Raw genomic sequence first — 27,669 nt, forward strand, 5'->3', positions numbered from 1 at the left:
AAGGCGCGGTGGTGCTGTGAGGGGGCGGAGCAGGCGGGAGCCATTTGTTGCGGTCATCGCCTCTCGCGTGGGCAGTAACTCGGCGCCTGGCCCCGCTGAGGCCGGAGGGGAAGGAGCCTAGCAGGCTTCTTAGTCCCTGGCAAGGAGGTCAGGGGCGTCATGATCCTAGTAACAAGGCATTCTCAAGATGTCCTTAAATGCCCTGAACAGTGTTCGACCCGATGCTAGCTCTCATGCCAAATGCATCCCAACCAGCCGTGGGTGCCCTGTAGTTGAGCCACTGGTGGATCCCCTCCCTGAGCCAGATAGGCAGATGAAGCATTCGTGTGTTGGCATCTACCAACCTTTTCAGAGAGACACAAGAACATACGTGTAGTAGATGATTTAAAAAAAAAAAAAAAAATCAGCACGAACTTGGCTGATCCAAAATAATTTTAAATAAAACACAGCAGGAATGAGGAGGGCTTTTTATTAACGTGGGTTAGACAGACTTTTCAAATGCATTTCAGCACACTGATGTGTTTTGATGCTATCCCATAGTAAGACTGAACACTGAGAGATAAATGAGGTCTCTAAAGGCTCCTGACTGGATTAATAATCTCAGAAACAATCATATAATGGTTCTTGGACTGTGTGTTGCCATAAACTAGAAACAAAGCATTAAGAAACACAAACTTACTGAATTACAAGAAATTATCTTTCTAAGGAACAAAGGTCTTCCAATCACTGCTGCCCTAAAATAACAAATATAGATAGGAAATGTTTTTAAAACCTATTTGCCTGCTAATGTTCACTAATAATTTTACAAACTTGGGCCTAGATTATAATTCATGTTCTAGAACAGGAAAACAGCTGGGGGGGGGGGGGGAAGCTTTCTGAACAATTTTTTCATCTGGTTTGGGAAGTCCAAGTGTCATAATTCTCTTTCAGGAAAAAAAAAATAATAATTCTAATAAGCAGTTCAAACAAACCCACCTATAACACTAGATAATTAAGTTAATTTTAAAGGCAGATGAAAACACAGTTTAAAATTTATCATATGTCATCTCTCACAATACTGTTATAAAAAACCCACTTGTTAAACTGATATATCAGCCTCATACTGATACAGTAAACTGATATATCAGTTTAATACATCATCATCCAAAGGCTTGCTTTTAATAAAAAAATAGTGCATGGAAAATGCTTTGTGCTTTTATTTTATACTGTTTGTTTTGTCCCTGTCTTAACATACAAAAATCAGACTGATGTATCTAAACCCAGCATTTTTGCAAATAGTGAGTATTGATACCCAGGACAGTTCCTAAAATAGGGTGGGTAGACCTATTACTAAAGAAAACTGCTTTTAACAGCAGTCATCACTGTTGTCTTTCAAGATAGCCCTGTATCAAGCCTTGAACCCGAGAGAGAATAATCTCATTGGAGCTGCTGCACTCTTCTGGGCCGTATGGTGGGTCAATAGTTAATACTCCCGCCACACATAGTGTTCTTCCCAATTCACCTTGCTCTGTTATAGGGATGTGGTTTGTTTCTAGCCAAGTCTTCAAGTCATTCTTCCTCTTTTCAAGTTCCTCTGGGCTGTAAGATTTGCTTTCTTCAGGTGCAAATATGCAAGAAAGCCGCTGCTTCATTTCATCGTCCCCTTCTTTCAGTATTTCAACCTCCTGGACAGCATGGCCCAAGACAACCAAAATGGACACTTTTTCATTCTCCAGGAACGTTGCAAGGACAATACTGCCAAGGAAAGAATGACGTATGAGTCACTGTACTTAACTAAAGACTGAGAAACACAGGTCAAGATTTTTGGAGATGAATGCTCGTTAGCACCAGTGTAACCCAGGTATTTAGGCAGTATTGAGTACCCAGCATTAATCTTGAAAAGCATGCTGCTATACCCTTAAAAATACTGAAAATGTGGGTCTTTGTGGGTAACAGTGGGCCTTCAATTTGGAACTATTCTGGATACTATCAAGCATAATGTTACTTTAAAAAAAACAAAGCATACATTAAAACCAGAATCTACATATTGTGCAGTATTCCCAACCTTGCTGAAGAATCTTAAGTCTTCCAACATCCAAAAACAATGACACCTTCATACATCCAGCACTTTCAATACTGGAGGCATTGGTGGAAGCTTAAAACATCAGAACCTTTTAATGATAAATGATTAATATTTAATTACTGGTTATTACTGAATTTTTGTTTTTAAATGAGCATTGCTAGTTTCTTAACTGAAAACTATAGTTTGAATATTACAATGGAAACACAGCACAGCAGGTTCAGGCTCTTGTTGTAGCAGCCTGGTCTTTTCCCAAGGGCACTTACATCCCAGAAAACCTAAAATACAGGTAGGAAGGCAGCTTGTTATATTTCTAGGACCGCTTCCCCATATATCAACAAAGAGGATCAGAAAACAATTTCTTCCTCTTCCAGGAAGAAAAATTCCAGAATTTGATGCCAGCACTTTGCTCATCTACGGTTGCCACCATTAGTGGAAGTAATGACATTTGGGGAAATGCACAGTGAAATATGCCTTGGTTTTAGCCCGGGCCACTCCCAGAATTGATCACAGCTGCACGCACCTTTGCTACCAAAATGATAAGCAACTCCAAGAGAAGATTAGAGTATTGGAGCTACTCTGGGGTTGAAGCAACGGCTAATTATTCTGAAATACATCAGAAGCTGGGTATTTTAGTTTCTAGCCTTTGCCTTGTGCTCACGTGGAACAAACTCGCAACCAAAAAGGTACAAAAAAGTTCTGGCAGCAAGGAGCCAAATTTCTGCCTATTCCCTGGTGCGTTCTGCCCTTCAAACCCTGTTTTAAAATTACTCGACATACTAGAGAGCTGTGGTACCACCTTCTGTCTGGCTGATTTTCCCTACTTCTCCAAAGCAGCCACTACACCCTCAGGGGTGTCTGGCTGGAGGGGAAAGTGAGAACTCTGAGCAGAGGATAAGGATTTCAACACCTAAAGCCTTAAAAGCATTACCTGCATTCCTGCTCCCTCTGTAACCCAGGGCTCGGTATAGTATTAAAAACAGTCCTAAACATGTGGTTATCATTTTAAGTACTAAGCTCAGGGCCATCATAAAGTCAGAAGGAATACAAATATTATCCATTCCCCAAGCTGACCAGTCCTTTGAATGAAATTGAAGTGGAACTGGCCTCATCAACTACAATATTACTTTCTCTTAGGCCTTGCCCATTAAAAAAACAGGACACACAGCCCCATCATGCAGTTTTTACTCCAAGTAAGTTTGCTTCAGTCTTGGGATCTTTTTTCAACCTGAAAAACTTGTTTTCTTTAGGCTTTACAGAAACAAAAGCTTTGGTACTTACCTAGCAGAAACTGGATCAACTGTTAAGACCCAGCCTTCATATTCATGTTGTTCAATTGCAGCAACTTTCACCATTTTGTTCACATACGTCTCCCAGTCTAGAGGGCTTTTCCTCTGCCAGTCATTCATATTTCCTACATCCAGAACATAGAAAATAGCCAGAGCAATTAGCCGAAACAATGAATCCTTTTGCTTTGCCCTTCACATCAGAACTGAGTTTGCCTCCAGGTAAAGATCTTCCATTCGTCTTAAGCACAATTTGCTTCTCTTAAAAACAAACATTCACACAACGGGTTTGCATATTGCTGCGGTTCTGTAATTTCCCACCCAGTTCACTTGTTTTTAAAAAGGCACAGAGCGAAGCCTCAAAATCGCCATTCTGCGAACTTAACACTTTTCCACCGCATTAAACATTCCGTTTGTTGTCCTGCCCTCTTACAAAACCTTCGGGATCCCGCTCCCTCGAGGGCAGTTTACCGCCTTTGCTCCGCGCACTGGCACATCCCTTGCTCCCAAGCCCTTCCACTGTCTGTGGGTGAGCGTTATCCACCCGGATCTCGGCTCTATTCTCATCCCCCACGGCAGAGAGAGCAAGCAAGTGCTGTTCCCCCGTTTCCCCCGGACTGGTCACGAAAGCAAAGCCACGCCTGCCTCAGCTTGGAGCCACAGAAGCGTTTGTCTCCATGCCACTGTTCCTTCGCGAAAGGGGCTGGAGAGAGATGGGGGCGGGGCAGGGAAGGGAGGACAAAGGGCTGGAGGAATCTCCCTCCTTTGTTCCCTCCTCCGCGCCTGCCTGCTCCCAGCTGGCACATCCCGCGGCGGGACGGGCAGCGGGCCGGACCCGGCAAGGAGAGCCGCCCGGCCCACCCGCGCTTACCCACGCGCGGGCCAACGGCCGCTCGGCTCCCGACCCCGTCGGCGGCGCCTGGGAGCGGGGCCCCCCCCCCTCCGTGCTCCGTGGCGGGGCCGCCGCTTCCTGCCGCAACGGAGCACCCTCCCCGCGGCAGTTTCGGGTTTTTTTTTTTTTTTTTTTAAGCACGGGGTTTGAGGTTTCTGAGGCAGGGAAATGCTCGGATCCGGAGTGTTTTATAAACACGGGAGCGCATATAAATTATACATAGATTTATATAAACGAGTCCTGATTGCAAAAGAAGGAGGCGGGGCGTGTAGCGCTTAAATCCACGCGGTGTTCCGCGGCCTCCCTTCACTTGGGTTTCCGGATGCTCCTGCTGGTGCTGCCAAGTTGCTAACTTGGGTACACAAAACCACGGCTGAAGCCTCTTCAAGCAATCTGTGTGCATAAATAGGTATAGATGCATGCTGTGTATATCTGCTCCATAAAAAAATATTTTTGCCCCCTGTTTCTGAGTTGTATTTACAAGCTTTCCTGTGCAGCTGTGAAGGTGAGAAAATTTACCCCGTGCCGCCACCCCCCAAAATTGATCTATTTTAACACTACGAATGAAAACCTTCCTATGGATGAAGCAAACAAGCTGCCGTCATTTGTCATTTAAGCGAAAGTAAGCATGCAACGATTTTTGTGAGCATAATAGAACAGGTATCAAGGGTATAGAATGAGATAGTCCTATTTTGCAGGCTTTTTTTTTTCTTTTTGTAAAGTTTCAACTTTCACAGTGCTGTGGGGATTTACGGCTTGTGCCACTCCATTCAGCTGTTTTATTTCAGTTATAGTTTCTTAGAAAGAAGGGAATAGCAAATCTGTTTTCACTGTTCAGAGCGAGCAACACAATGGGAAATCTTAGCTTGTTTGAAAGAAAAGTGGTGGAAAGAAGGAATGTAGTTTGTTTTTATATATTCATACACATAACACAGTTGATGGTCTAAAGAGCTTCCTAACTGGTCCCCTTCTGGATCACAGACTGAAGGGTGGTTAGTTCAAAGACACTCTTGAGTTAAATACTCCAAACATCTTCAGTTTTAATTCTTGCTGGTCCCTTTTCTCCATTGTTGCCAGTGTAGTTATTTAATTGTTCTGAACCACAAAGCCCTACGTATTTTTTTTTTATCCTGTCATCTCAGCCCAATCTTATAGATACAGATCGCTGTTGTGGGCAGCTAGTACAGCTCTCCCACCATAAATTTAGGATTAATCACAGTCACATGGGGGTGCAACTCTCCCCACTCAAGTTAACTGTACTAGCGGGAGCTCCTGGCTCAAATGTACAGTTCGGGGGGCTTTTCTGGTAAGAGCAGCTCTTGCTGATACTGCTTTCCCAAACCGACAGTGCTCCACCGGAAGGATCGGCACAAGCCTGAAGCGCTTCTCTCCACCCCGGCGGCGGCAGCAGGCCCAGGACAAGCGGAACTTCTCAGGCACTGCTGGCTCCGCTCCGGAGGCTGCTTCCCGCCGCGGGCCCACTCGCTCGCCACAGGACCCCACCGACTGCCTGAACCTCCCTCCCAGGCGGCGCAGCGGTTACTGCCCGACCCCCCCGATGCCGCGAAGGGCGCCGAAACCCGCCCTGCCCCCGTCTCCGCCTCAGGCACCACCGGCCGCTGCCGCCTCAGCCAAACCCGCGCCCAGCTGCCCGCCCTCGCCCCGCTCCGCCCCGCTGCGCGCGCCGCCGCCGCCCCAGGCGCATGCGCGCCGAAACCCCGCGCGGCCCGGAGGGAGGAGGGAGGAGAGGGCAAGGGGCAGAGGCGGGCGGCGGCGCGTGCGCGCGGAGAGGCGGTTGACGGAGCCGTTAGGATGTCGCGCTACGGCCGCTATGGAGGCGGTGAGTTCCCGGGGCTACGCGAGGCGTGGGTGGCTGCAACGAGAGGAGGGTGAGGGAGGTTTGTGGATTAGAGGCGATTGCCGCGGGTGAGCGGAGCGGCAGGCGGTCGGTGAGAGGGCTGGGGGAAGGAAGGCGAACCGGCCGCTTGCTACCGTTGTCGTCGTCGCCGCCGCCATTTTGCGTCAGCAGGATGAGGGGGGAGGGGGTGCGCCCGCGCGTGCCACCGCTCGCGGTGAAGGCGGGAGCGGGCCGCGCAAACAAGATGGCGGCGCCCGAGGGGGGCGGGGCCGGGGCCGGGCGGGGGTGCCGCTTTTACTCCGGTGCTGACACTGGCTTCGCTCCCGGCAGAGACCAAGGTGTACGTGGGGAACCTGGGCACGGGCGCGGGCAAAGGCGAGCTGGAGAGAGCCTTCAGCTACTACGGGCCCCTGAGAACGGTGTGGATCGCGAGGAACCCGCCGGGGTTTGCCTTCGTGGAGTTTGAAGACCCGAGGGATGCTGAAGATGCAGTCCGTGGACTTGATGGGAAGTACGTGTGCATTTCAGATGTTTGCTGGTGCCACAGTTGGTTTTAAGACCGGAGAGAGAATTGGGGTTTTCTCTCTGGTTCTTCTCCCTTTTGTAGTTCTGTCATAAACGGCAGCAGTTAACTTAGATCCATGATGGACTTGTTGCAGGGTGATATGTGGCTCCAGGGTTAGAGTGGAAGTGTCAACAGGGATGCCTCGTCGCTCCCGTTATGACAGGCCTCCTGCACGGCGCCCCTTTGACCCTAATGACAGATGCTATGAGTGTGGTGAGAAAGGCCACTATGCCTATGATTGTCACCGCTATAGTCGCCGAAGGAGGAGCAGGTATGTGTGGGGCCAGAATGGCTGGCTTGCTTCACCAGTTCACTTATGTGTAGCTCTTGTTAGCAAAGAACAGAATGTTACACCAGTTTTCTTTAAACTGTAATGCTAGAATAAATGTATAGGTGTATATTACAATTTGTTGCTATTTCTATCAAATGTTAATATCTTAATAATCAACCTGGTCAAAACCTTTCAGGTTTCTTCGTTTGAGTCAGTCGCCTTGATTCAGAATGTCACGAGCCTTAAGATTTCATGCTGAGGCGCCTTGCAAATCCGACACTTAAGATCCTCCTAGACCTTGAGGTGATCAGCATAAGAGGCCAGATCCCCTCGAGCCATCTACACGTAGCTTCACCTTATTCTTTAAGGGCAGAAAATTTGAGACGGTGATCGCCATAACAGTAAATTTGGCTTTCAATTGGGGCCCCCCTCCGGTTTAGAAAGAGGAACACCAGATTGACCACATTCCCACCTAGAAAAATCTTCTTGCGTCAATCAAGCCTCACCCTGGCTCATTGGGCTGTCAGTTTGATCGTCGTTAGATTGAAGAGAACACCTAGATGCAGCGATCGGCTATAGATACTTCTAGATCGTCTAGATCTGCTAGACCTTGGGCCAAAGAGGGTCGACCTGCAAACTTGCAAGGTTTATTTTAAATACGCATTACAGTGTTTTCTATTCTAATGTAATTCTGCAATGTAATTCAGCTTTTAACATTTTTCTAGGTAGTAAAATGCTCAAGGCAAGTAGGCCCAGAGATTTTTCCAACTTACAGATGCTAGTTCTTTAGTTGTCTGAAATCAGTTTTGACTTCAGCAGGGCCTCACGTGCACTGATTGCTGCAGCTGTTTCCTGATACCTGTTTTCTCTAACCTAAAACCAGGTCCCGGTCTAGATCCCGTTCAAGGTCCCGAGGAAGAAGGTATTCTCGGTCACGCAGTCGGAGTCGTGGTAGGAGGTATGCTTAAGTTTTTCATTTCTATGTGCTTTTTTTGCTTAGAAAAAGTTACGCTTGCACAATTACTGAACTGGTGTCTTTTGCAGGTCCAGGTCAGCTTCCTATCGTAGGTCTCGGTCCGTTTCTCCTCGTAGGTCTAGGTCTGTGTCTCCCCGCCGGTCCAGATCGGGTTCCTTGAAGAGATCAAGGTAACTAGTAGGAATTTTTAGTAGGTTGTGTGCTTTGTTTTTTTTAGGGGTTCAAAAAGGTATTGAATAGCAGGCTTCAAAAGGTGTTGACCCCTAGAAATTGGACTTCAGCATGCTTTAGAAAGTTTCTAGTTGAATTTACAGGCATGGCAATACGGTTAGTTTTGAGACCTTACACAGCTGCATATCCGGTGGTGAATTTTGATGTCTAAAGGATCTAATGATCATAGAATTTTTAAGTTCAACATGTAGACATTAATCAAGTAGTGCTGTGATTGTCAGCACTTCTGGTTGAGTTGGCTTCTCTTGCTTTTGTTTTAATTTGTCTTAATCTTTTATCTCAGGTCTAGATCAAGATCCAGATCTAGATCCAGATCTGTTACATGGCCTCGAAGCAGGTAAGATCTCTTCCATAACTGCAGATACTTAGTAGAAGTTGGTTAAAAGTCTGTTCAGGCTTTCTAACAGCTGTTAAAATTTTTAGAAAAAGCTGTTTTTTCTCTCCACTTACTTAGGGGTCTGTAGTTTTAAAAAGCAGTACAGAAGACTGTTCTTTCTCTTTTTATTGTTTTACATAACACTGATATCCAGGTCACAGTAATCATCACAAGTACTGTTTGATCAGGCTGTATTAACAGTTAGCATAGCAAACACATTTCGAATTAATCTGAAAAAGTTTTTTTCTTTCTGTAGTACACACGAGTTTGTAGATTTTTCCCATTATTCATCAGAGAAATCAGGATGCTCCCCCACTAATGTGTTACAGCACTAATGCATATAGCCAGGCAAGTCACCAAGGGTTTGCTAGTGCCATGAGTGTCACAGCTGTTTCCAGCTCTGTTGAATAACAAAGTATAAGTCTGCAGGAGCTGAATTAAATTTGAGGTAAATGTCAGAATTATTTTGAACCAACAAATGTCCTGTAAGAGTGATGATCAAATTTTAAAGGAACACCGGATGTCATTCATTCTCTTATGTTGTAGTTTAATCCTTCCATATTAAGTGAATGCAGCTTTTGCTTTGTGCAACCTTGTCCAGGCAGCGTGGCTGACATAAGTTGACTGGATGTCCTTGGCGAGCTGTCATAGGAGAACAAGAGTAAATTGAAGTTCTACTCTGAAGGAGATGGTACTGCTCTTTCCCCAGTCCATTGCCAGGCCTACTGTTCTGGTTTGATGGCTGGTCTTTGAAATAAATAACGTAATAGTCAACCAGGAAGAAACAAAAAAATAAAGGGAAGCTTTAGCTGAAGGGAGTAGATGGAAAAGCCTACAGCCGAAGATGGCGGATTCAGTGCTGAAAGGTGGTGATGGCGTTTTCTGAGAGTGGAACACCAAGCAATGACAGTTCTTAGGAAATGAAGAGATGAAGACCAGAGGATGGTTTAGTTAAGAGCAGAAACTCACACAAACAGTTCAAAACCTAGTAAAAAGAGAATGGAAGTTCCCTTTCACTGATCACTTACACTTTCTCTACTTGTTGCTAAAATAGGTTGAATCTTAACACTAGTTGTTACAGCATGACTTAATCACTGTTCAGTGTCAGTGATGAACAGAAAACAACTACAGTCAACAGGCTCTCAAAGCCATCTTGATTTTACCAGCTTTTTTTTTTTAGTACCGGGATGTTTTTCTGCAGTATAAGGGATGCTCTTAGTGAAGTTTCTAGACTATTGTGTGACCCCTTTCGTTTTAAGTAGAGATGAAGTGACTGAAGCAGAGGAACTTACAGAAAAATGGCAAAATACTGGTGCTTAAGTAATGAAGTCACTGTTATACTTCCACGTGAGGCAGTTGAAAGTTGGCTTCTTTACAGAAGAATCAAAGCAATGCATAACACCCAGGGACAGGTTCTTGGTTCATAAGGGAGACAGACTGAATAAGTATTACATGATGTTTGCTGGTTTGACAGCATTAAAGTGTACATCTGGAAGTTGTTGTGTGGAAAGCCTTGGATGTTGAAAGTAGAACACTTCCTTTGGGAACTTAAAAATTTCAGTTATTCTTCTAAGCAGTATTAGTGTCCTTATGGTGCAGGAGTCTTATGTCAAACACTGACATTTTTTACAGAAGGGTTGAGTTTGGACAGATTTAAAAAAAAATACTTTGAGCAAGTGCATATATAAGATGAAGTGCACCGAGGTGAAAATGTTTGTAGGAGCACGTTGCCTGCAGCCAGTTTCAACTATAGTGGTAGATGTCACTCAGGTCTAATACAACTTGCAAGTTTAGACCATGGCTTTTTTTTTAGCTTTGTAAAAATACTGGTCAGGATTTGAGTTGTTCGTGTATTCCTGCCACCTGCACGAGCAAACGCCAGTCGTCAGTGAGGGACCAAAGTACAGAGCAACATGTACAGCTTCCATTTAAAAATCCTGAAATTTAGCAGGAAAAGCCCTGGAAACTTAGAGGATTCTGTCTGTTAGACATGACAGTTTTTACACATTTAGTGTGAATCTCGGTATCTCAGATATGGGAACGTGCATGCTACCAGCTTCCCTGCTGAGCTCTGTTTTTTCTTGTTATAGGTCTAGGTCTCATGGCAGATCAAAATCTGGCTCGCCGGCTAAGAGGTAAGCATGCAGAGATAAAGCTTGCAGCAGTATCTGGAATTCAGTATTAAGTTTGCATGATTAACAGAGCCCAGTCCTTTAGAAAAAAATCCCACAAACATGGGTGCCCAGCTAATCTGTTTGTGCTATGACTGAGATTGTAAAATTTCCTCTGCAGCTGTTTGGAATATGTTCCTTACCCATCTCTTTGTTTTCATTAACTCTTTGTAGTTTCCAACGTAGGACTGATTTTTTTTTTGTGTGTGTGTCTCTGTGCTCAGTTCTGTTAGATTTTGCTATCCATCAGATAAAGGCCTTCAGCTTTATTAACATTGTTGATAAAACAACAGGAATCTGTGATGTTTCTTTTCTCAAGGCCTCACTGCAGTACTACCCCTTGTTTTCCCGTTTCATCTACCAAAGACAGTCACTTAAAATTCATCTCCATGCTAAATGAATTGAGAATCCCTGTCAGAGTAAAAGTTGGTTTGAAATCTTTGCCATTTTAAAGAGCTCCTGGCTGTATTCCCATAATAATTCCATTATTGTCTAAGATACTTATTTTTTTAATATAAAAGTTCCTTTTGACCTTTAAGCTGCATTGATGATATTCTGTTTTGACAGTCGGTCAAAGTCCCGATCACCGTCTCCAAAGAGAAGGTACGTTGATCTCCCTACTAATAACATAGACTCCGTAGAGCTGGCATTTTAGTATCTGCAGTGATCTCTGCTGAGGAGTTTGACTGCTGCTTGTAGGAAAATACTGGAAAGGTATTTTGCCAAGATCTCTTTAACAGCAATAACATTGTGATAGTGGTTTTATATATGGTAATATATATGTGGTGATAATTCCTCAGAATGCTGGTTACGCAGCAGTGTTACATCTTGCCTTTGTCTGCTCCTGTGTTCATTTCAATTCACTAACGGTTTTATTGCACAGAGACTTTCTACTGGTGAGCTTAAAGCACAGAATAAGTGTAACCAGCTTTGAGTCTCATTAAAAGCTATAGCAAAATTGGGGAAGAGAGTGTGGAGTAACCTGGCGTAGCAGTCAGAATGCAAGATTGAGCCTCTTATTTTTACTGCTGTTACTCAGATTATTTTTTTTTCCCCAATAAGTTGGTAAATGGTTATCTCTGTGTGTACGCATATATGTATAGTGACAGAATCATCAGCATTTTTTTTCCTTAGTTTGAATTCTTTAATAGTTCATTTTTACCATTTCGGTGTTCAGGATTTGCAGGGAGGGGATATATCCTAGTAAGAATAGATGTACACCTGCCACAATGTATCCCTTGCCTTGGTGATCTTTTTGCCCTGCAAGTTGTTTCTTTTTTTATTTTATTTTTACATACTTACACAACTTCTACACATAGGTTTACATCTAAATTGTATTATAAAAATAACAGTAGATAAATGCAAAAATATGAAAGTAAAAAGAATAAAATAAATGTATTCTCTCTAACATTAAATCATCAACCCGCTTACTTTATCAATAGTGATTGATTACTTTATTAAAAACCAGTGCTTAAAGGGTACTGGAGTCATCCAGATATCCTCCCATTGCTTTTTCCTGTATTTGTGAATCTCAAATGACTACTGAAATGTTAACTGTGGATTCTTCTCCTTTCAGTCGTTCACCATCAGGAAGCCCTCAAAGAAGTGCAAGTCCTGAAAGAATGGATTAAAGTCATTGAGCCAATCTTTTAGGAAGAAAGTTATTTTGCTTACGTTATTATAAGGGATTTTGTGGTGTCTTTGTAAATGTAAGAATGTAGATAGATCAGTATATCAGCTAAAATTTGGCATGATCTGGTTCTTCTGAGTTAGTCACACCAATAGACTAGCACAGGTCTCTATTGTATGAATTAACTTCCTGTGATATGAAAATGTGGGACTTTTTTATTGGCACATTGAAATAAAATGTGTATTTTTAACTAAAACTTCTCTGTAGTAACCCTGCTGCTTCTGTTAACGTTTGGGTAATTTTAGCTGTGTGCCATGTAATGTGGATGAAAAATATCTAAAATGGGAATGGCTAATACCACTGTCTTCTCAAACCAGTCACTTTTCACATTTGTTGTTGAATGGTCTTTGGTGAAAGGATCAGTTTCTGCTTTCTTTGAAATGGAATTGAAAATCCATCTCTCTCTGCAGATGGCTAAAAATTTGCATAAGCCCTTTTTTATTCCTTTATGATATTTAGTGGGCATTCATTTTTCTCCCTGATCGAGTTATTCTGCAAAGCTTACTCTCTGGTGCTTGAATAGTTATGACACCAGCTGCCCAAAAATTTAAGGATGAGCTTTTATTCAAAACACTGACTTCTTTTAAATGAGTAACATCTGCAGAAACCTCTAAGCGTAACAGGAATCATTAATAACTTGACATTTGCTACTTTTGCTTTTTGCATTTTTTAGTTCTTTAGGCTATTGATATAAAGAAAACTTCTTAAAATGTCTCAAGGCATGTTTCCCTTTTTTGAGGGAAGACATAAGGTCTTCTGACCTGCTTCCTGAAGGACCTTAGGAAAATGTGTTTGAGAGGCAAAAGCAAGCTGTTAGTCTTTCTGCAGCTCACTCAAACTTTCCTCCTTAAAGTGAAAGATTCTCACAGCTGACCTCAGGAATTCGAACCTGCTTCACAGAAATTGGTATGGTTTTAAAGCAGCCCAGATCCGGGAGACTTTTGTTGAATTAAGCCAATTTCTTACAGCAAAAGCACACCTGCAGGATTAATTATTTGTGCATAGGTATGTCAAACTGTTTGGCCTAATTCTGTAGTCAAGAATTGCATGATAAGGCACTTTGTTGGCACATCACAGCAAAAGACTGGAAACAATGCTAGACTGAACAAACAAACTGGTAGGCAGAGGGGAAAAAAGCAAACTTTTTTTTTTTTTTTACTACAATGAGATACCTAGCAGAAATAAAGGCCAGTTTTGGCAGTAAATAAGCACTGCAAATGGAAGTGAGGCTTGCTTGGGCTTCATATGAAATCTGTCGTGGCAGTTTGCTTCCACATGTGTAAACCACAGCAGAGCATGTTAAATGAAAAATAATTACAAGATTAACTTTGGTCACACCCTGGGTGTAACCCACGGTTTTCAAAAAAAAAAAAAATTGTTAACAATGACTTAATGGCGGTTTTCCAGTATAGAAGTAAACAGTCCAGATTTTGATTGTACTGTCGTGCCGCAGCATTGTCTGACCTTTGTGCCTAGTCCTAACTGTCGTGGTGCTTGTTGTCTGCCTGGACACTCCCGTGGTGTTCAGCGGTGGGGGTTCGTGTTCCATCTGCCAGGTGCAGTGATGGATACCCTGGCACTGCCCATGAAATCCCGGCGTCACTGCAATGGGAGAGCCAGGAGGGGCGACACTAAACGTTGCCCTGCAGTGATTTAGCAGAAATACCCAAAGCCTGTGACTTGTGTTTGGAATATTTACTGGTCGTGCATTGCCTGCCTGGTTTATAGCGTACCCGGTGAGAGGCACACGTATGCCGCTGCTCTGGAATTTGATCGGCTTTTTTCTCTTCTGTACTCTCTAAGGTAAACCTACTCCACAATAAACCTGCAGACTAACACGATGGCTGTACTGGTACCTGTTTTTCAGTACCCAGAGGCACTGGAAGATGGAGCAGAAGAGCATGGGCTTTCTCTAAACACAGGCTTAGCAATGAGAACCTCAGGGAGAAGCGGTGACAAATCTGGCGTCTGTGCACCAGGTCTGACCAGTCGTCCTCCCTCAGCTCTAGGCGTCCTTGGAGCAGGCCGCACAGCTCCAGCTCCCGCCTGAGTTTGGTAGGACTTCACCAAAAATTTCACGCAGTATTTGCGAGCTCTTAGGTGCCCAGAAAGGACTGGGTTGGTGTGACCGCTGCTGCCGTGCCCCCGGGCCCTGCACCTCTGAGGGGTGTGTGCCTGAGGCCTTAGCCCGCTGGGTTAACCCTGCTCTCCTAGGGCTGATGGTGCTTCCACCCCTGGGTTGTAACCTGGCATTTCCTGAGCTTTATTCCCCAAGCAGCACCAGCATTTTCACGGTATGACCCGCAGCCGTGTTAACGGGTGACCGCCGTGCACGTCCCGGCGTTCGTGGCGTCGCAGGACGGGAGTGGGGCTCTCCTTTTGGGGGTCAGGGTGGCAGGACTGCCTGTGACGGTTGTGCCACGTTTGCGAGCCACCCGCTTCTGGGGGCAAGACCGTTCCTGCAGCTCTGCAGCCGAGGAAGCAGGCTGGAGCGCCACGGGTCTGGCCACAACCTGCCGGAGGGAGCCAGGGCTTGTGCAGCCCCTTCAGCAGCAGCGTGGCAGGAGAGGGTGGGAGGCAGGCTGGGGTGCCTGGCCCGAGGGCTGCCTGACCCCGTGTCCTTCAGGAGAAGGGTGCCAGCTCCCTTATAGGATGGCACTGCCCATCCCAGTGGCTTGTGCTGGTTTTTTATGGAATCTCAGAAATGTGGAGGTTTTCATCAGACAGACCCCTGTTACAGAGTTCTGGGGAAGAGTTTCACATGGAAACACAACATTAAGATATTTCTCCACCCGCGGTTGTATATTCAGGACTATACATGGATGCACCCGCTTCACTTCAGCAGCCAAGGCATAGTGCTGCTCTTGTGCAGCCATCACTGCTGGCTTCAAAACAGGAGTTAAACCACAGGAGCCAGAGTGGCCAGCTGGGATAACCCGAGCACACCGTCCTCCGCAGAGCTATTCTACAGGACCTCTGCATACCTGTGCCATTGCAATGCTGCTGTCAGACCTGGTGGCTCGGGCCCCGAGGAGCCTGGCATGGGAAGGGCAGGGCACCCTTTGATGAGCTGACCCCAGGCTGTGGGGCAGGTCAGTGGCAGGGAGAGAGCAGCAGCCAGGGCAGCTCCGAGCGCTGGGCTGGGATAGCTGATGTTACAACAACCAACCCCAGCTTCATCAGCCCTCCCACGTGTTCCACACGAGTATCGCCAGGCACTCCCCTGCTGTAGTTTGAGCTGCGACGTGTCCCTAAACAAGGTGTTTTCAGTGCGTTTTTACTGCAAAACAAAACTTAATGCCCAGGCTGGACAGAGGGTGAGAACTTTGCACGGGCCAAATAGTGGCAGACGTGGTGACGGGAGTTAAAGCCAGCAGAAACCACGGGTGAAAAACACAGAGAAGGAAAAAAAGTTCCCCAATGGGATGTGCTGCCCAGGGTAGGGTGAGGGCACCGTTTGGCACCAGGTGGGATTTCTGGCTAATCTGCTGGAGAGACTTACCCTCTCGGTGGTAGGAGTCAGGATCCCCCCTTCCTTAAGTGGCGCTGAACACGAGCCACGTGGTGTGGTTGTATTCCTTGCCTGGCTGGAGTAGGGCGCTGGGGAAGTTGGGCTGGGGAGAGACAGCAGCATGTCCGTGATTGTGAGCGCGCACCGCAGGACCAGAGAGGGTCGTAAGGGCACAGCCACATCCCCTCGGCCTTCCTGGGGTGGCATCCCCTGGCACCTCCCAGGCATCTCCAGCGGCACTGTTCAACGGCCCTTTACTTGCCAGCTGGCTGAGTGGGCAAGTCCTCCCCCTGGTTGAATTCAGGCCCCGTGGAGGGGACGTGGCAGGGCCCCGGTGGGGTTTTCTGCTCTAGGCGACCCTGTGCCTTTGGGAAGCCGGGCTGTGCAAAGCCAGTCCCCGCTGCCCTGGCCAACCCCTGCCTAACGCCACAGGATGCTGTGACCTGTGCCTTGCCCCAGTTCTGCTGTCTACAAAGCATCCCCTTGCCAAACAGGCTCCATTCGTATTTTCAACACCCTAGAAACATGGGGGGGGGGGGGGGATGGTGGCATGGTCCCCCGCCACAGGACCTGAGCAACTCCCAGGGGTGGGGGGACAGTTCACCTTGTTGACAGCATCAGGCCAGTTCTGGGTTTCCAGGCAAAAAGCCGAGTGCTTGGGGTACGGGACAGCACCTTTGCCCTTCAGGGAGCCGTCCAGGTTGTTGCCGGTGTAAAACTGGATGCCAGGCTGGGTGGTGTGAACCTCCAGGGTCCTGCCAGTGGGTGGGTGGCGAGCCCTGGGGAGACACCAGTGGAGGACATCGGGGGGCTTGCCAAACGGGCACCGTGTGGCTCCAGGGGTGGGGGACCCCTGCGCCAGGGTCCCAGCCTACCTGGCTGCGAGGCGTCGAGCCTCCACCCGCCTCAGGCAGAAGTTGTGGTCGAAGCCATCCAGGCGAAACTTCTGCAAGTGCTTCCCCAGCTCCACCGGCTGCCGGAGGTCAAAGCTGGTGCCCTCCACAGAGGCCACTTCCCCTGGGCAAGGAGAACAGCAGTGTCGGCCACTCGCCCACGCTCCAGCAAACACCCGTGGCGCTGGCCTCTGTACAGAGTTGCGATCCCTCGCTTTGGCGAGCTGAGGGTTTTAAGCTGTTTGTGATCTTTGCCTTGCGGTGCCCCGCTTTGAGCAAGCTTGCCTTGAGGCCCACTGTGACTCAGGCTGGGACATCACTACCTTGTGCCCCAGCAGAGCTGGCAGCCCCTGGGGACAGTGTTGTGCTTAGCTGGGACAAAACAAAGCCGAAGAGGCTTTTAGATGTAACTATGCAAGCTAAATAATATAAACCCAAAACTTATTAGCTATTAATATTTATATATCCACAAGATTTATATACTTTCTCTCTAAATGAATGAATGAATGAATGAATCCATCAATCAATCAATCCTTCCAGATCTCCGAACAAACATCTGTGAGATGGCCAAGAAGGTGGCCCCACCTGCCGGGATTGTGAATATGGGCTGTATACTGGGACCAGTCCCCTCCTTCCTCAGTGCATCATTTCAGGAAAAAAAAAAAAGGCTTAAGACCATAAAGTCTTGTGTCTTTTTTTAAGGCCTGATGCGGGGACACAGCATCCTGTGATAAAGCTCTTGCAGTGAGGACAACCCTAAGACACACTAAACACAATGCAAAACATAGCCATCGCACCCCAAAGGCAAGAGATTTTGCATGGGGGAGCTGGAAGGGCAGGGGAGGGGATTTTCCCCTAAAGTCACACTTTTCTACACCTCTCTAAAGGGAGAGGTTTCAAGGGTCAGCAGGCATCTGCCAGTGTTGGGGGTGGCAGCACACAGGCCCGTGTGCTGTGCCCTGCGTGCTGCAGTCACGCACCCAGCTCAGCTGCCAAGCTGCACTGGTTCTGCTCTGCAAACCTTGAGAAATAGGGCTCTCCACCTAACAAAAAGCACATTTCTGTGGCTTCTGATCCTATCTAAAAGGCTCACATTTACTGAATTCAGCTGTGGGGTGGAAAAACACCTTGAAAAAAAAAAAATTGATTTAGACACTTACATAAAATGCATCAGCCATTGCATGCAAGGGCTGTGTCTTTAATAGTCGCACAAATCTCATCTTCACCCAGGGCTAAGACTGCACACAGTTTTATCAGCTTCAAAGGCTGCATTTACCCAAAACACGAAGAGGGAACTACAAAAGCAGAGGCAGCAAGCTGGCCACAACTAAGATGTGAAACAGCTCCATGGTGAAAACAGTGGGGAGAAGCAGGGCAGTGGGTTTGGTATGGCCTCAAGCTCTTCCCTGGCTTGAGCCCAGACATGATGTGCCAAGCTGAACAAAATCTGCCTGCACTGGGAGACCTCCAGGTACAAGCCGATGCATGCACGCACAGTGGGTTTGGTTCATGAACACAGACATTAGCTTCAGCAGACACCTGAGATAAAAAGCTTTCTCGTTTTCCTTTTTTGTGCTTTTCAAAGCCTCTCTTCCTCCTGAAGTGAGAGGGTGCACAAAGCAAAGCAGCCCTGCAAGAGAGTCAGGGAAACAAGCCCTACCATTTCCAGCAGAGCCTACGCTTACTGGAATACGCCCCACGGGCTCACACAGCCCTCGGGCACACATCCTGCCCCGCACCCAGTTTCTCTTCCAGTGATGCTTGCTGCACTCAGGGGCCTTCCCAGCATTTATGCCCCAGGCTGGCTGCTTGGTGCTCCCATCACCACTCTGCCCACCGGAGCCCTCCAGCACAGCACGGCACCCCCAGCCCTCACCTGCCATGGCTCAGCATCTGCACCCCGATGGCCTCCACTCCTCTAAGCTAGTCAGGTTGGACGAAAAGCCATCATTTAGGAGCGAATCTAACCGCTCACTTTTTTGATTATTTTAATCTAGTTTACATTTTTTCAAAAATTAAGCCAAACACAACCTTTTTTTTTTATTCTTTAAGTAATGCTTTTCAGTCTTAAAAACGATGAAACTTGGATTCATTTTGCCGTTAGATCAACTCTTACTGCAACTCAGCACAGTCATTCATGCTGAACGAAAAGTGGGTGTTGGAGCAGCACGGTAGGAGGGCTGAGGACAAGCCACTCCAAGCAAGGTGCCTCCTCGTTAGCAGTGGGACCATTGCTGAGTGCATGTGTTCAGTGCTGGCTCTCCTGTGGGTATGGGGAACCTGCTCCCTGTCCCAGGTTGTTCAGATTATTTAACTTAGTGGCTCAACCACTGATGGGGAAACAGAGTGGATGTGGTTGGGGGTGGGGGGAGGGGGAGAAGAAAACTAGAAAGCCCTGTTTTCTCCGTTTTCCTCTCTGAATCAAGACTGGGTGCAAGAGGCTGCCAACTCCATTCTCTGTGCTGAGGCTGGAGACAGCAGCAACACCACCTTTGTTCAATTAACCTGCTTAGCATGAAAAACATGCTGTTTTCCTTAACTGGCTTTCCTCTCTTAGCCATGTAGGACATTAGAGACAGGAAAGAAAAGTGTTGGTTTTGTGTCTTCAGCCTCCCAGCCAGTAGCACCAGCTCTCCTGTCCCAATGAGGGGATCAATGGCTCAGCTCTTGCAGGGCAACTCTAAACTCTCAAGCACCAGAGATTACAGCAGCTCTAAAGTTCAGCACTGGGCTTGGGACCTGCCCTCCAGATCAGGGAGCCTGACCGTGTCCTGGTGTGCCATCGCATTGATCAACAGCAGCCCCGTGCCTGGAGCATGCTGCTTGCATCTCCCACGTTTCGCTGACTCTTAAGAAACAAATTCTCCTGCTTTCTGTAGGCTTTGAGCATGGGGCTGATCTTATGGATCTGTGGAAGTAAGACCTTGACATCACATGGAAAATCGCAGTAGAGAAGCTGAACACTGCTGGAAGAAGCAAAGCAGGCAAACCCCCAGGCCAATCCTGATTCTCAGAACGCTGAGTCTCCCTCTCTGATGGCCACACTGGCCCTGGGAACGATGGAGTGGCCTGCAGGGCGACATTAGCCAAACAGGTCTGGAGGTACGTGCTTTGGCCCTGTGTCATAGGTAGCCTCTCTGCTGGATGGGCCCCTTGGACCCACATCGCAGCCTCGCATCCCACTTGCCTCTGGCCCCATTTCCCGCTGCTCCTGCCCGCGCTCCCCGATGCGCCCTGGCCCACCCCCTCTCCAGGTCTGGGGCTGGTGATGGACCCTGTTACCAGCACCTGGCTGGCCCACTGTGCTCGGGTGCTGTGGGACTGTGCCACTGGGCAAAGACCCTGCTGTGTGAGGGTGCCCTGTGTCCTGGTGTGGGTCCCCTTGCCAGGCAGTGCCGCTCCCCAATACCCACAAACACTTATCTGTAAAACCATCTCCGACACGTGCCGTGGATGTCGCACCACCCACCAGTAGGGATTTTGGTGTTGTCCACAGGCAGGTAGGAATCTGCTTCAATAGAAAACTCGTGGTCGTAGATATCCCGCAAACCCTGCAGGAGAATGAGAAATACTGGGATGCCCTGCCATCATCCAAGCAGCCCTAAGCTCACCTGGGAGGCGACTCCCGCAGTAGTACTACAGCTGATCTGGTGCCTAGGGAGCCTCCTGGCTGTCATCCCACCTTGACCCTGGGCACAGGACAAAGGGACCAGCAGAGGCAAAAACCTGCATGGGACCCAGGAGCTGTAAATCCTGCAGGGCTGAGACTAATCAGTCTGAACTTGTACCTCACCGAGCACCACCACGCTGCAGATCAACTAGCCAAAACATGCTGGCTGCTGAGCACACAGCAGTGGGCGAAAGGGGAAGGAAGAAAATGTGGGGAAGCACAACCCATCCTCCTGGCCCGTCTCCTGCAGCATGGGGGGTTGTGCCCCTCTTCCTCTCCCGCAGTCTCAGGGATGCTGGCAGAGAACCTGATGGGCTGGAAGGGGAGCGGGATCAAAGCTGAGCCTGCACATCACTGTCTAATCCGAGCAGCAATTTCATTCCCAAAGGTCTCCCACTTCTCTGGAAACATGCCTGAGTTACATGCTGTAGATGTTGATATTACTGTATCACTGGGAGGATAAACAGAGGGTAAAATAACAACTGCACAGTCATTATGAAGGCAGTAGCCTGAGCAGAACCCATGCATTGAGAGGCTGGGGCATCTCTCACTAACACTTTTAACGGTCTTTGTCCCACAGCCAAGTGTGACTGCACTGTCCCATTCTATTGCTGTCCAGCAACATTTTCTTTCCCAGATCCTTTTCCTCCAAGCCCAGTTATAAACAGGATGAGACTAAAATGCAGCTGCAATACAGTGCCTGTCTATTGGTAGGACCCCAGACTGGTGTGTGGGAGCCCTCTGCACCCTGCTACTGTCCCACTCTGCAGCTTTGGCAGCCTTACATCTCCTTTCCACGGTGTTTCTCCTCCACATTTTGCGCTGGGTATTTTGGTGCTGCACTAACTCTGGTTGGAACTACACACCCTGATCTCAGCTGCACCATCCATGCAAGGGTTCAGCACCTTGTCTCAGAAGCAGTAACAGAAGACAGATCAGAAATGCCAGTCCATCACTAGAGCATGCTAGTTCTGCACCTCCTCTGTAATCTTCCTGAGGGACCAGGAGAGACTGAAACTCCCCAGTTACATGCAAAAGGAGAGTTAATATTCATGATGGGATGTCTCTGTTCATGACACACTGGGATGACGTGTCCTCAGTTGAGGTCTACGTGATGCAGTCCTGTCCCAGCTCACAGGCTGCATGCAGCCCATGATGCATAGAGACAACCCCCGCTGCTGCATCCCCAGAAACATGCTGTGTCCTCAGACCAGTATGCTGGTCCAAATGATCCCATGGGAAGCCCATGTATCATCCCATGGGTCCCCAGGCTTTCTTCCCCCGCACAGTGTCCCTCCACATGGTTCATCTCCCCATGCTTACCTGCCCTGCTAGATTGAAGTATGCATGGTTTGTCAGGCTGATGGGTGTCGTCTTGCTGGTCTGGGCTTGATAGTTGATGGCCAGCTCCCCGCCACTGAGTGTGTAGGTCACCCAGACTTTCAGGTCACCAGGGTAGCCTTCCTCACCATCAGGGCTGAGCCGGAAGAAGCAGACACCATTTGGCAGGACCTGGGGGCTCCAGAGAACCTGCAAGGAGCGTGTTGTCGGTGGGACAGTCATGGGAAACACAGTGCCCTTCTCTCCTGGCCCAGGCTGGGCTGAACCCCTGAATCCAGGGACAAAAAATACTCAAGGACTGAAATAAAGGCTTTTTCAATCATCTTTCCTGCTCTTACTCCTAGAAGAAAAAAAAAAAAAAAAAAAGGCAAAAAAAAAGCCCAAACAATCTTTTTTCTTCCCTTTGAAGGACGAAAACCCAATATCCCCTTGTTGAGGAAGAAAAAGGGAAGTCAGAGAAAACACAAACATCAGCCTTCTCTTAGTCAGCCAGGGCCAACAGCAGGGAACAAGTTTCCCAATGAGCAGCCAAACAAATGAGGAAGTTTGCTCTGATGGGTGTCTGTCCAAGCATGTGTCACTCCATGCCTAAGCGAGCCCACACATTTGATTTTTGCCCTGCAGCTGGACTTACTCCCCCTCCCATGGATCTCCTGGTGTGCAACATCGCCTCAACCAGCTGCCACCCTTCCATCGTTCAGGGCTGGCTTCTAGGTCACACTGGGAGCTCCTGCTTGGTTGGGTTAAATAGTACCAGATGCACTGCCAGAAACATACGCCCATCAGTGCTGATCTGGAGAACTGGGACCCCTCCATTTCTTGCCCCTGCCAGAGACCAGGGCTTTGCTTGGAGCTGAACCTACTTGCAAGTGAAACAAGACAGCACACTGTAAATTTAGCTGCCCAGATAGCCTGTCCTGGCCACGGACCTGATGCTAAGCAGATGTCTCATCCCCTTGCAGGACACACGTGTGGCAAGAAGTGAGGTGCCCAGTCTCTGGAGCTTTGCATCTACCTAAGGAATAGTTACTATCTAATCAAAGAGGACAGATCTAGGGGCAGGGGCCAAGTAATGTTTCTGAGGTGACCCCTTTCACGTCCTATGCAGAGATAACAAATGTGGGGCACTTGTCAAAAGCCAACATTTTCACCAAACGTGGGAGCTGAGGGTGCCAAAGGTGATAACCAGGCCACAGAGCAGGTCCTTCTGCACCAAGTGCAGTTTGACTGCAGCTCCCAATGCTGTGGGACATTGTGGTTTTATATATGAGTTTCTATTGAAGTTCTTTGAAGAAAAAGTTATTAAATATCAGTAAGCATATGCATATATCTGCTTTTTAAAGCTAAGAGTGTTATTTTCTGAAGTCCCCCAGCAGTGTGGTCAGATATTTCCACCACATCAGTGTCATCAGACCACACGCTGGCTGCAGTATCGAGGTCTGCAAGATCACAAAAAAACAAGAAGATGGCCAAGATAGTCACAGCCAAGAGCCAGCAGGTGATGTTTTTGTTAGGGCTGACCACAGGTCTCTGCACAGTGACTCTTAGCTGGTTGGAAGGGGTCCTGAGCAGGTGCCTGAGCCTGCCCTGTGGGCTGGACAACACAAAGCCCTGTCTGGGAAGTGTCACTGCCTTGTCCCCCACCAAGTTGGCATGCCTTTGGCAAGCAAGGGGAAGAGGCAGGAGAAAAGACCACATCCCCTGTCTGCAGAAGACAGCCTGGAAGCCCCAGGTGCAAAGGAGTACATGTTTTCAGCTCCAGTTCAGAGGGTCAGGGAGTATAAAGAAACCATAAACCAAATTGTCCTTTTTGGGGGTACAACAGCCAAGTCGTCTCAGTACTCCCTTTTTTCTAAGGCTGCTGAGGAGTGTTTGATCCCAATCTGATGCTAGTTCACATTGCACTGCCCAGAAGTTGAGCTTTTTTTCCAGACACACTGACTTTTGCCCTGTCATTCTGAATGTGCTTTCATTAAATAAAACATTAACCCAGAAAAGCAGCTGCACCAGTACATTCACATGCATTCCTCTGAAGAAATGGTGGATCAGCTACTTGCTGGTTGCAAATGCATTTGATCTGACAAAGCCCAAGGCTTCAAGAAAGCAGAGACCTCTGAGCCTGCTATGCAATCAGCAGGGTTATTAGCAAGGCTTTCAAGAGAGGAGGTGCTCCACTGTTCTTACCACTTGTAGCACACAGATGGTATCTGGACTTCAGCAGCAGCTGAAGATAGGAAGGGATGAGTGTCCTGGGGCAAGGGAAAGGTTATTTTATCTTGGGATATCACAGGGCAGGGCTGGGGAGGGGACAGCGTGATGCTGAGGCATTTTGCAGGCCTAGTTACCTGCTGCTGTGAGTCAGAGTGAGAGGTGTCACTGGGGTGAAAGCGGGACCAAAGAGGGCAAGGCAATAACCGCAGTGAACCTGCAGCACCACCCTGCTCTCCCCTTACTTGGGAGTGCTGTCAAAAGCAAGCAGCAGTGATACTCAGTTTCTGCAAGCCCACGACCTTCTGATTCTGGGAGGTGGGGGGGGAGCTATGGGCAGGTAACAGCCTTGAAACCGCAGGTGCAAATGAGTCTGCATGGATGACTGTTCCCCAGGAAACTTCCTTTGGGCACTGGGACAACTACAGCACCCACTCTGGGGCTGGCACCTTGGGAGCCTCCATCGTGCACGAGGCTGGGTCCTCGCTGCCACGTCCCACCATGTCCCCGCATGCTCTGCAGCAGCAGCACTTCGCTCCAGGACAACCCCATCAGAACTGGGCTCGCAAGGCCTTAGGGCTGCAGTAACTCAAGAAGCACAGGGAGCCTCTGCATGGCATCCAAGGATGACCTAAGTGAGCCCTCCTAAGTCACCCGGGCAAAGACAAGCCAACCCAGCAGCTCACGGGGTCTCACTTCTCCCCATTCCTGAACTCACAGTACTTCCTAGGAGCTGATTCAGCTGAATAACCATCAGAAAGCCCTACAGGATCGGGAGCGAAGACATCCTATCCCCTTGCTATAACCCCACAGGCTGCGTGCCAGAGAGCATCGGGACCTGCCAGCCTGATTTTCACCTTGTCAAATCCCCTGGCTCCTCCATGCAGGCTGTTGGGCCCATTGTTGAGGAACAGCTGATATTCCTTCCCATCCACAGTGAATCTCCCCTTTGCAATCCTGTTGGCAACACGCCCCACGATGGCACCAAAGAAGGGGTGCTTCCCCATGTAACCTGGTCGGAAAAATAGCGCATGGTTAAACACAAAGAGTGGGACAGGGTGGGTGGACTCCAAGTGTGCTTATGGACTCAGAGGTGTCTCTCTCTCTGCTTCCCACCAGTACTAAAGAGGTGACTGCAGTCCTGGTGTTTCACAGGACACACAGCTTGCTAGTCATGTACATCTTTGATTAAAGCAGCCTGATGTGTTCTTGTATTCCTTGCAGATTTGCAGAAAAAGCCTCTGTCACTGCTGATCACAGCGTGACACAGAGCTGCCCAATTAGAGGAGCACACTGCAATCTGGAGCCACCAGTGTCCCTATTCCCCACCCACCACTGAGCTCAGGACAGGCAGCAGGAGTTGTATTTACTCAGCCCACGATTTGGAGGGGACCCTTTGAAGCAGATCATGCAATGTGGCAATAAACCAGAAAACACTGGTTAAATTGCCTGATTTTTTTTGTAAAAAAAAAAAAAAAGAAACAGATTTAGACCCACCTTCCAAAGTGTCAAATCCCAGGACAACATCCGAAAACTCCTCATCCCTTCCTTTCACCTCCAGAGCGGCAATTATGCACCCTAAGGACAGGATCTCCACTTTCACGCTGTCTGACTTTAAGATGAACTTTTCCACCACTCCTCCTCCTTCCTCCTGGGGCACGTGCCCGAACACCTCTCTCTTCACCTCTGTCATTGCTCAGGAGGAAGCAATGGTGGCCGGGAGCAGAGCAAACACGGTTCTGGAGAGAAGTCATAAAAATCACATGATTGCCATCCAGCCCGGGGAGGAGTTACGCTGCGCCTCGGCTACTCCCTGCTACCCCGGCGCGGCAGCCAGTGAGCCGGCGGGCAGCCCCGCAGCCCCGCAGGGATGTGCTGGAGGGAGGAGAGGTGCCCAGGCCTTTCTCTCTGAGGGCAGCAGCCCTCTGGGTCTGGTCAGCTGGAGGTGGCAGAAGAAAGAGGGAGAAGGATGCTGAAAAGAGGGAGCAAGGCGGTGCGTGCTCTGGGTCAGCCGGCGTGCTCGGGATTTCGGGGGACAGAGCAGCAGCACCACCAGCTCTTCTCCCCCACTTTCATGACACTGCCGCAGCTTTCAGGGCCCTTGCAAAGCAAGACATTACAAAATGCTGTTTTCTTTCTTTATGACCCACCATAGCCCCTCCACAAGAGGCATAAGGCAGGTCCAGCGCCTTCTGACAGAGCTGTAAATCAGGCTCTGGGCTGGCCAGGTGTTAGTTTTGCTCATGTGGTCCTGACCCTGATTCCATGAAAAATCATCATCTTTTGAAATACCAACTTCTCCTGTCTGTCTCAGGTCTTTGCAGGCGATTTGAGTCTGTGGGAAAACCATAGCAACATTTAAGTAATGTGTGTGCACATTTTCGTCATCTCTTGGTAAGGCTCAAGTACAAGGCAAAATAAACTTCACTACAATTGGATATTGCTATATTTTTTGAGGCCCCATTTTCAGAATTTGTTCAAAGAATCAGTAATGCCAAGAACTGGCACCAAGAAACCTCAATCAATCAACCTGTGGTTGCTAAATATTAATTTCCAACATAGCAATCACCTTTAGACAAGACAAACTATGGATTCCAAGCCAACATAGGAACAAAACCTCCCACCCAGGTCTGAGCAGAGGTGGTTTTGCAACCTGCACTTGTTAACGGTGGCCTTGTGTTTGTAGTGTAACACAAACAGCTGTTCATGTGTTTCCTTCCGCACCTTCACAACTATCTTAAAACAACATTGCAAGTAAACATGCTTTTTACTGCTTGCCAATGCCACCTCCCATTTGAAACGGCTGAGGAGCAGCACAAACTTTCTTTGGAGCAAGGAAGGCTCCTGGCAGGTGGAAGAGAGGGCAGCCACATTTATAACAGATTAATGAAGTGTTTTCACATGCAAAGCATTCCCAGAATCTCACTCCTTAGTGCCTTGGCTCCTTCAAACCCTCTCTCTTAACATGCTTCTCCAGATATAAGAAGCATTTCTGCTTTGCTAAAACAGGTTTTCGTTAAGGTGTGTCTTTTTAACATGACAGGAGCTGCCATTTTGATTTACTTCTCTGATTCACACTAGAGAAGGTCCAGATCCAACTCTTTGATATAATAGTCATGCCCACTCTTTCATCCTCTCATGTACCTTCACAGATGCAAGATCAATCAAGCCCCAGTGACATCTGAGACTGTGCAGATGCAAAAGCAGTAACACAAACAAATCTGTTCATGAACCATCCACCCAATTTTCAAGCTGACAGATAAACCAGAAGAGAAACCAACTTGCATGAGACTGACTCTTGCAAAAGACTGAACAGTAAGGGCGGCAGAGCAATGTTAACTTCAGGATTTGAACAAGGTATTTGAAGAGTCCTGCTTCATTACCTAGAGGATTTCTCATCATTCACCTTTGTGTGCGTCCCACCTGCCTACCTCTGGCGAATGGGAGAAGCAGACGAGGGGAAGAGGCAGGATACAAACAAATTGTGTTCAGCATCTCACTACACTGGATTTTCTTTGGGATCATTCCTATTTTTAAGGGTGTCCTGGGTTGAGTGAATGGTGGAGGGTTTTTTTGGTGGCAGGGGAGGGGGCTATCGGGGCGGCCCCCTGTGAGAAGCTTCTCGAAGCTCCCCCAGCTCCAAGTCAGCTCCACTTCTGTTTGGGAAATTG

General features: G+C 47.9%; 3 protein-coding genes across 7 annotated transcripts; 1 reads left to right on the forward strand and 2 right to left on the reverse strand.

Annotated features, from left to right (window-relative positions):
* Positions 1-453: 453 nt before the first annotated feature.
* On the reverse strand, positions 454-6,342 carry GEMIN6 (gem nuclear organelle associated protein 6). 5 transcript variants are annotated; one of them, XM_042789435.1, is made up of 3 exons: positions 6,230-6,342; positions 3,341-3,473; positions 454-1,734 (listed from the first exon to the last, which is right to left on the reverse strand). In XM_042789435.1, the coding sequence occupies exons 2-3, from the start codon at positions 3,466-3,468 to the stop codon at positions 1,359-1,361; spliced, it is 504 nt and encodes a 167-aa protein (XP_042645369.1). In that variant the 5' UTR covers positions 3,469-3,473; positions 6,230-6,342; the 3' UTR covers positions 454-1,358. The 5 variants fall into 5 exon arrangements, with proteins under 5 accessions (XP_042645369.1, XP_032850667.1, XP_032850665.1 ...); XM_032994776.2 differs by lacking the exon at positions 6,230-6,342 and adding an exon at positions 4,217-4,530; XM_032994774.2 differs by lacking the exon at positions 6,230-6,342 and adding an exon at positions 3,991-4,194.
* Positions 5,935-12,571, forward strand: SRSF7 (serine and arginine rich splicing factor 7). The gene is made up of 9 exons (XM_042789434.1): positions 5,935-6,077; positions 6,426-6,606; positions 6,755-6,931; positions 7,815-7,889; positions 7,976-8,077; positions 8,422-8,475; positions 10,605-10,649; positions 11,253-11,288; positions 12,262-12,571. Exons 1-9 carry the CDS (start codon positions 6,050-6,052, stop codon positions 12,314-12,316), a joined length of 753 nt encoding a protein of 250 aa, XP_042645368.1. The 5' UTR covers positions 5,935-6,049; the 3' UTR covers positions 12,317-12,571.
* Positions 11,806-25,764, reverse strand: GALM (galactose mutarotase). The gene is made up of 8 exons (XM_032994763.2): positions 25,496-25,764; positions 24,856-25,010; positions 21,773-21,979; positions 20,249-20,330; positions 16,762-16,903; positions 16,491-16,665; positions 15,878-15,989; positions 11,806-12,299 (listed from the first exon to the last, which is right to left on the reverse strand). The coding sequence occupies exons 1-7, from the start codon at positions 25,689-25,691 to the stop codon at positions 15,912-15,914; spliced, it is 1,035 nt and encodes a 344-aa protein (XP_032850654.1). The 5' UTR covers positions 25,692-25,764; the 3' UTR covers positions 11,806-12,299; positions 15,878-15,911.
* Positions 25,765-27,669: the final 1,905 nt, after the last annotated feature.

This window comes from Tyto alba, unplaced genomic scaffold, assembly GCF_018691265.1.
Source record: "Tyto alba isolate M040663 unplaced genomic scaffold, T.alba_DEE_v4.0 Super-Scaffold_16, whole genome shotgun sequence".
Taxonomy (NCBI): Eukaryota; Metazoa; Chordata; class Aves; order Strigiformes; family Tytonidae; genus Tyto; species Tyto alba.

What these genes read in the sequence shown, in the direction of transcription:
- GEMIN6 (XM_042789435.1), bottom strand. Translation starts at nt 3,468, where the DNA reads ATGAATGACTGGCAGAGGAAAAGCCCTCTAGACTGGGAGACGTATGTG. An exon ending in GTTGATCCAGTTTCTGCTAG is followed by an intron (nt 1,735 to 3,340) that starts GTAAGTACCAAA and finishes TTTCCTTGGCAG; the next exon opens with TATTGTCCTTGCAACGTTCC.
- SRSF7 (XM_042789434.1), top strand. Translation starts at nt 6,050, where the DNA reads ATGTCGCGCTACGGCCGCTATGGAGGCG. An exon ending in AGTCGCCGAAGGAGGAGCAG is followed by an intron (nt 6,932 to 7,814) that starts GTATGTGTGGGG and finishes ACCTAAAACCAG; the next exon opens with GTCCCGGTCTAGATCCCGTT. An exon ending in AGTCGGAGTCGTGGTAGGAG is followed by an intron (nt 7,890 to 7,975) that starts GTATGCTTAAGT and finishes TGTCTTTTGCAG; the next exon opens with GTCCAGGTCAGCTTCCTATC.
- GALM (XM_032994763.2), bottom strand. Translation starts at nt 25,691, where the DNA reads ATGACAGAGGTGAAGAGAGAGGTGTTCGGGCACGTGCCCCAGGAGGAA. An exon ending in GGGATTTGACACTTTGGAAG is followed by an intron (nt 25,011 to 25,495) that starts GTGGGTCTAAAT and finishes TTTTCCGACCAG; the next exon opens with GTTACATGGGGAAGCACCCC. An exon ending in ACTTCAATCTAGCAGGGCAG is followed by an intron (nt 20,331 to 21,772) that starts GTAAGCATGGGG and finishes ATTCTCCTGCAG; the next exon opens with GGTTTGCGGGATATCTACGA.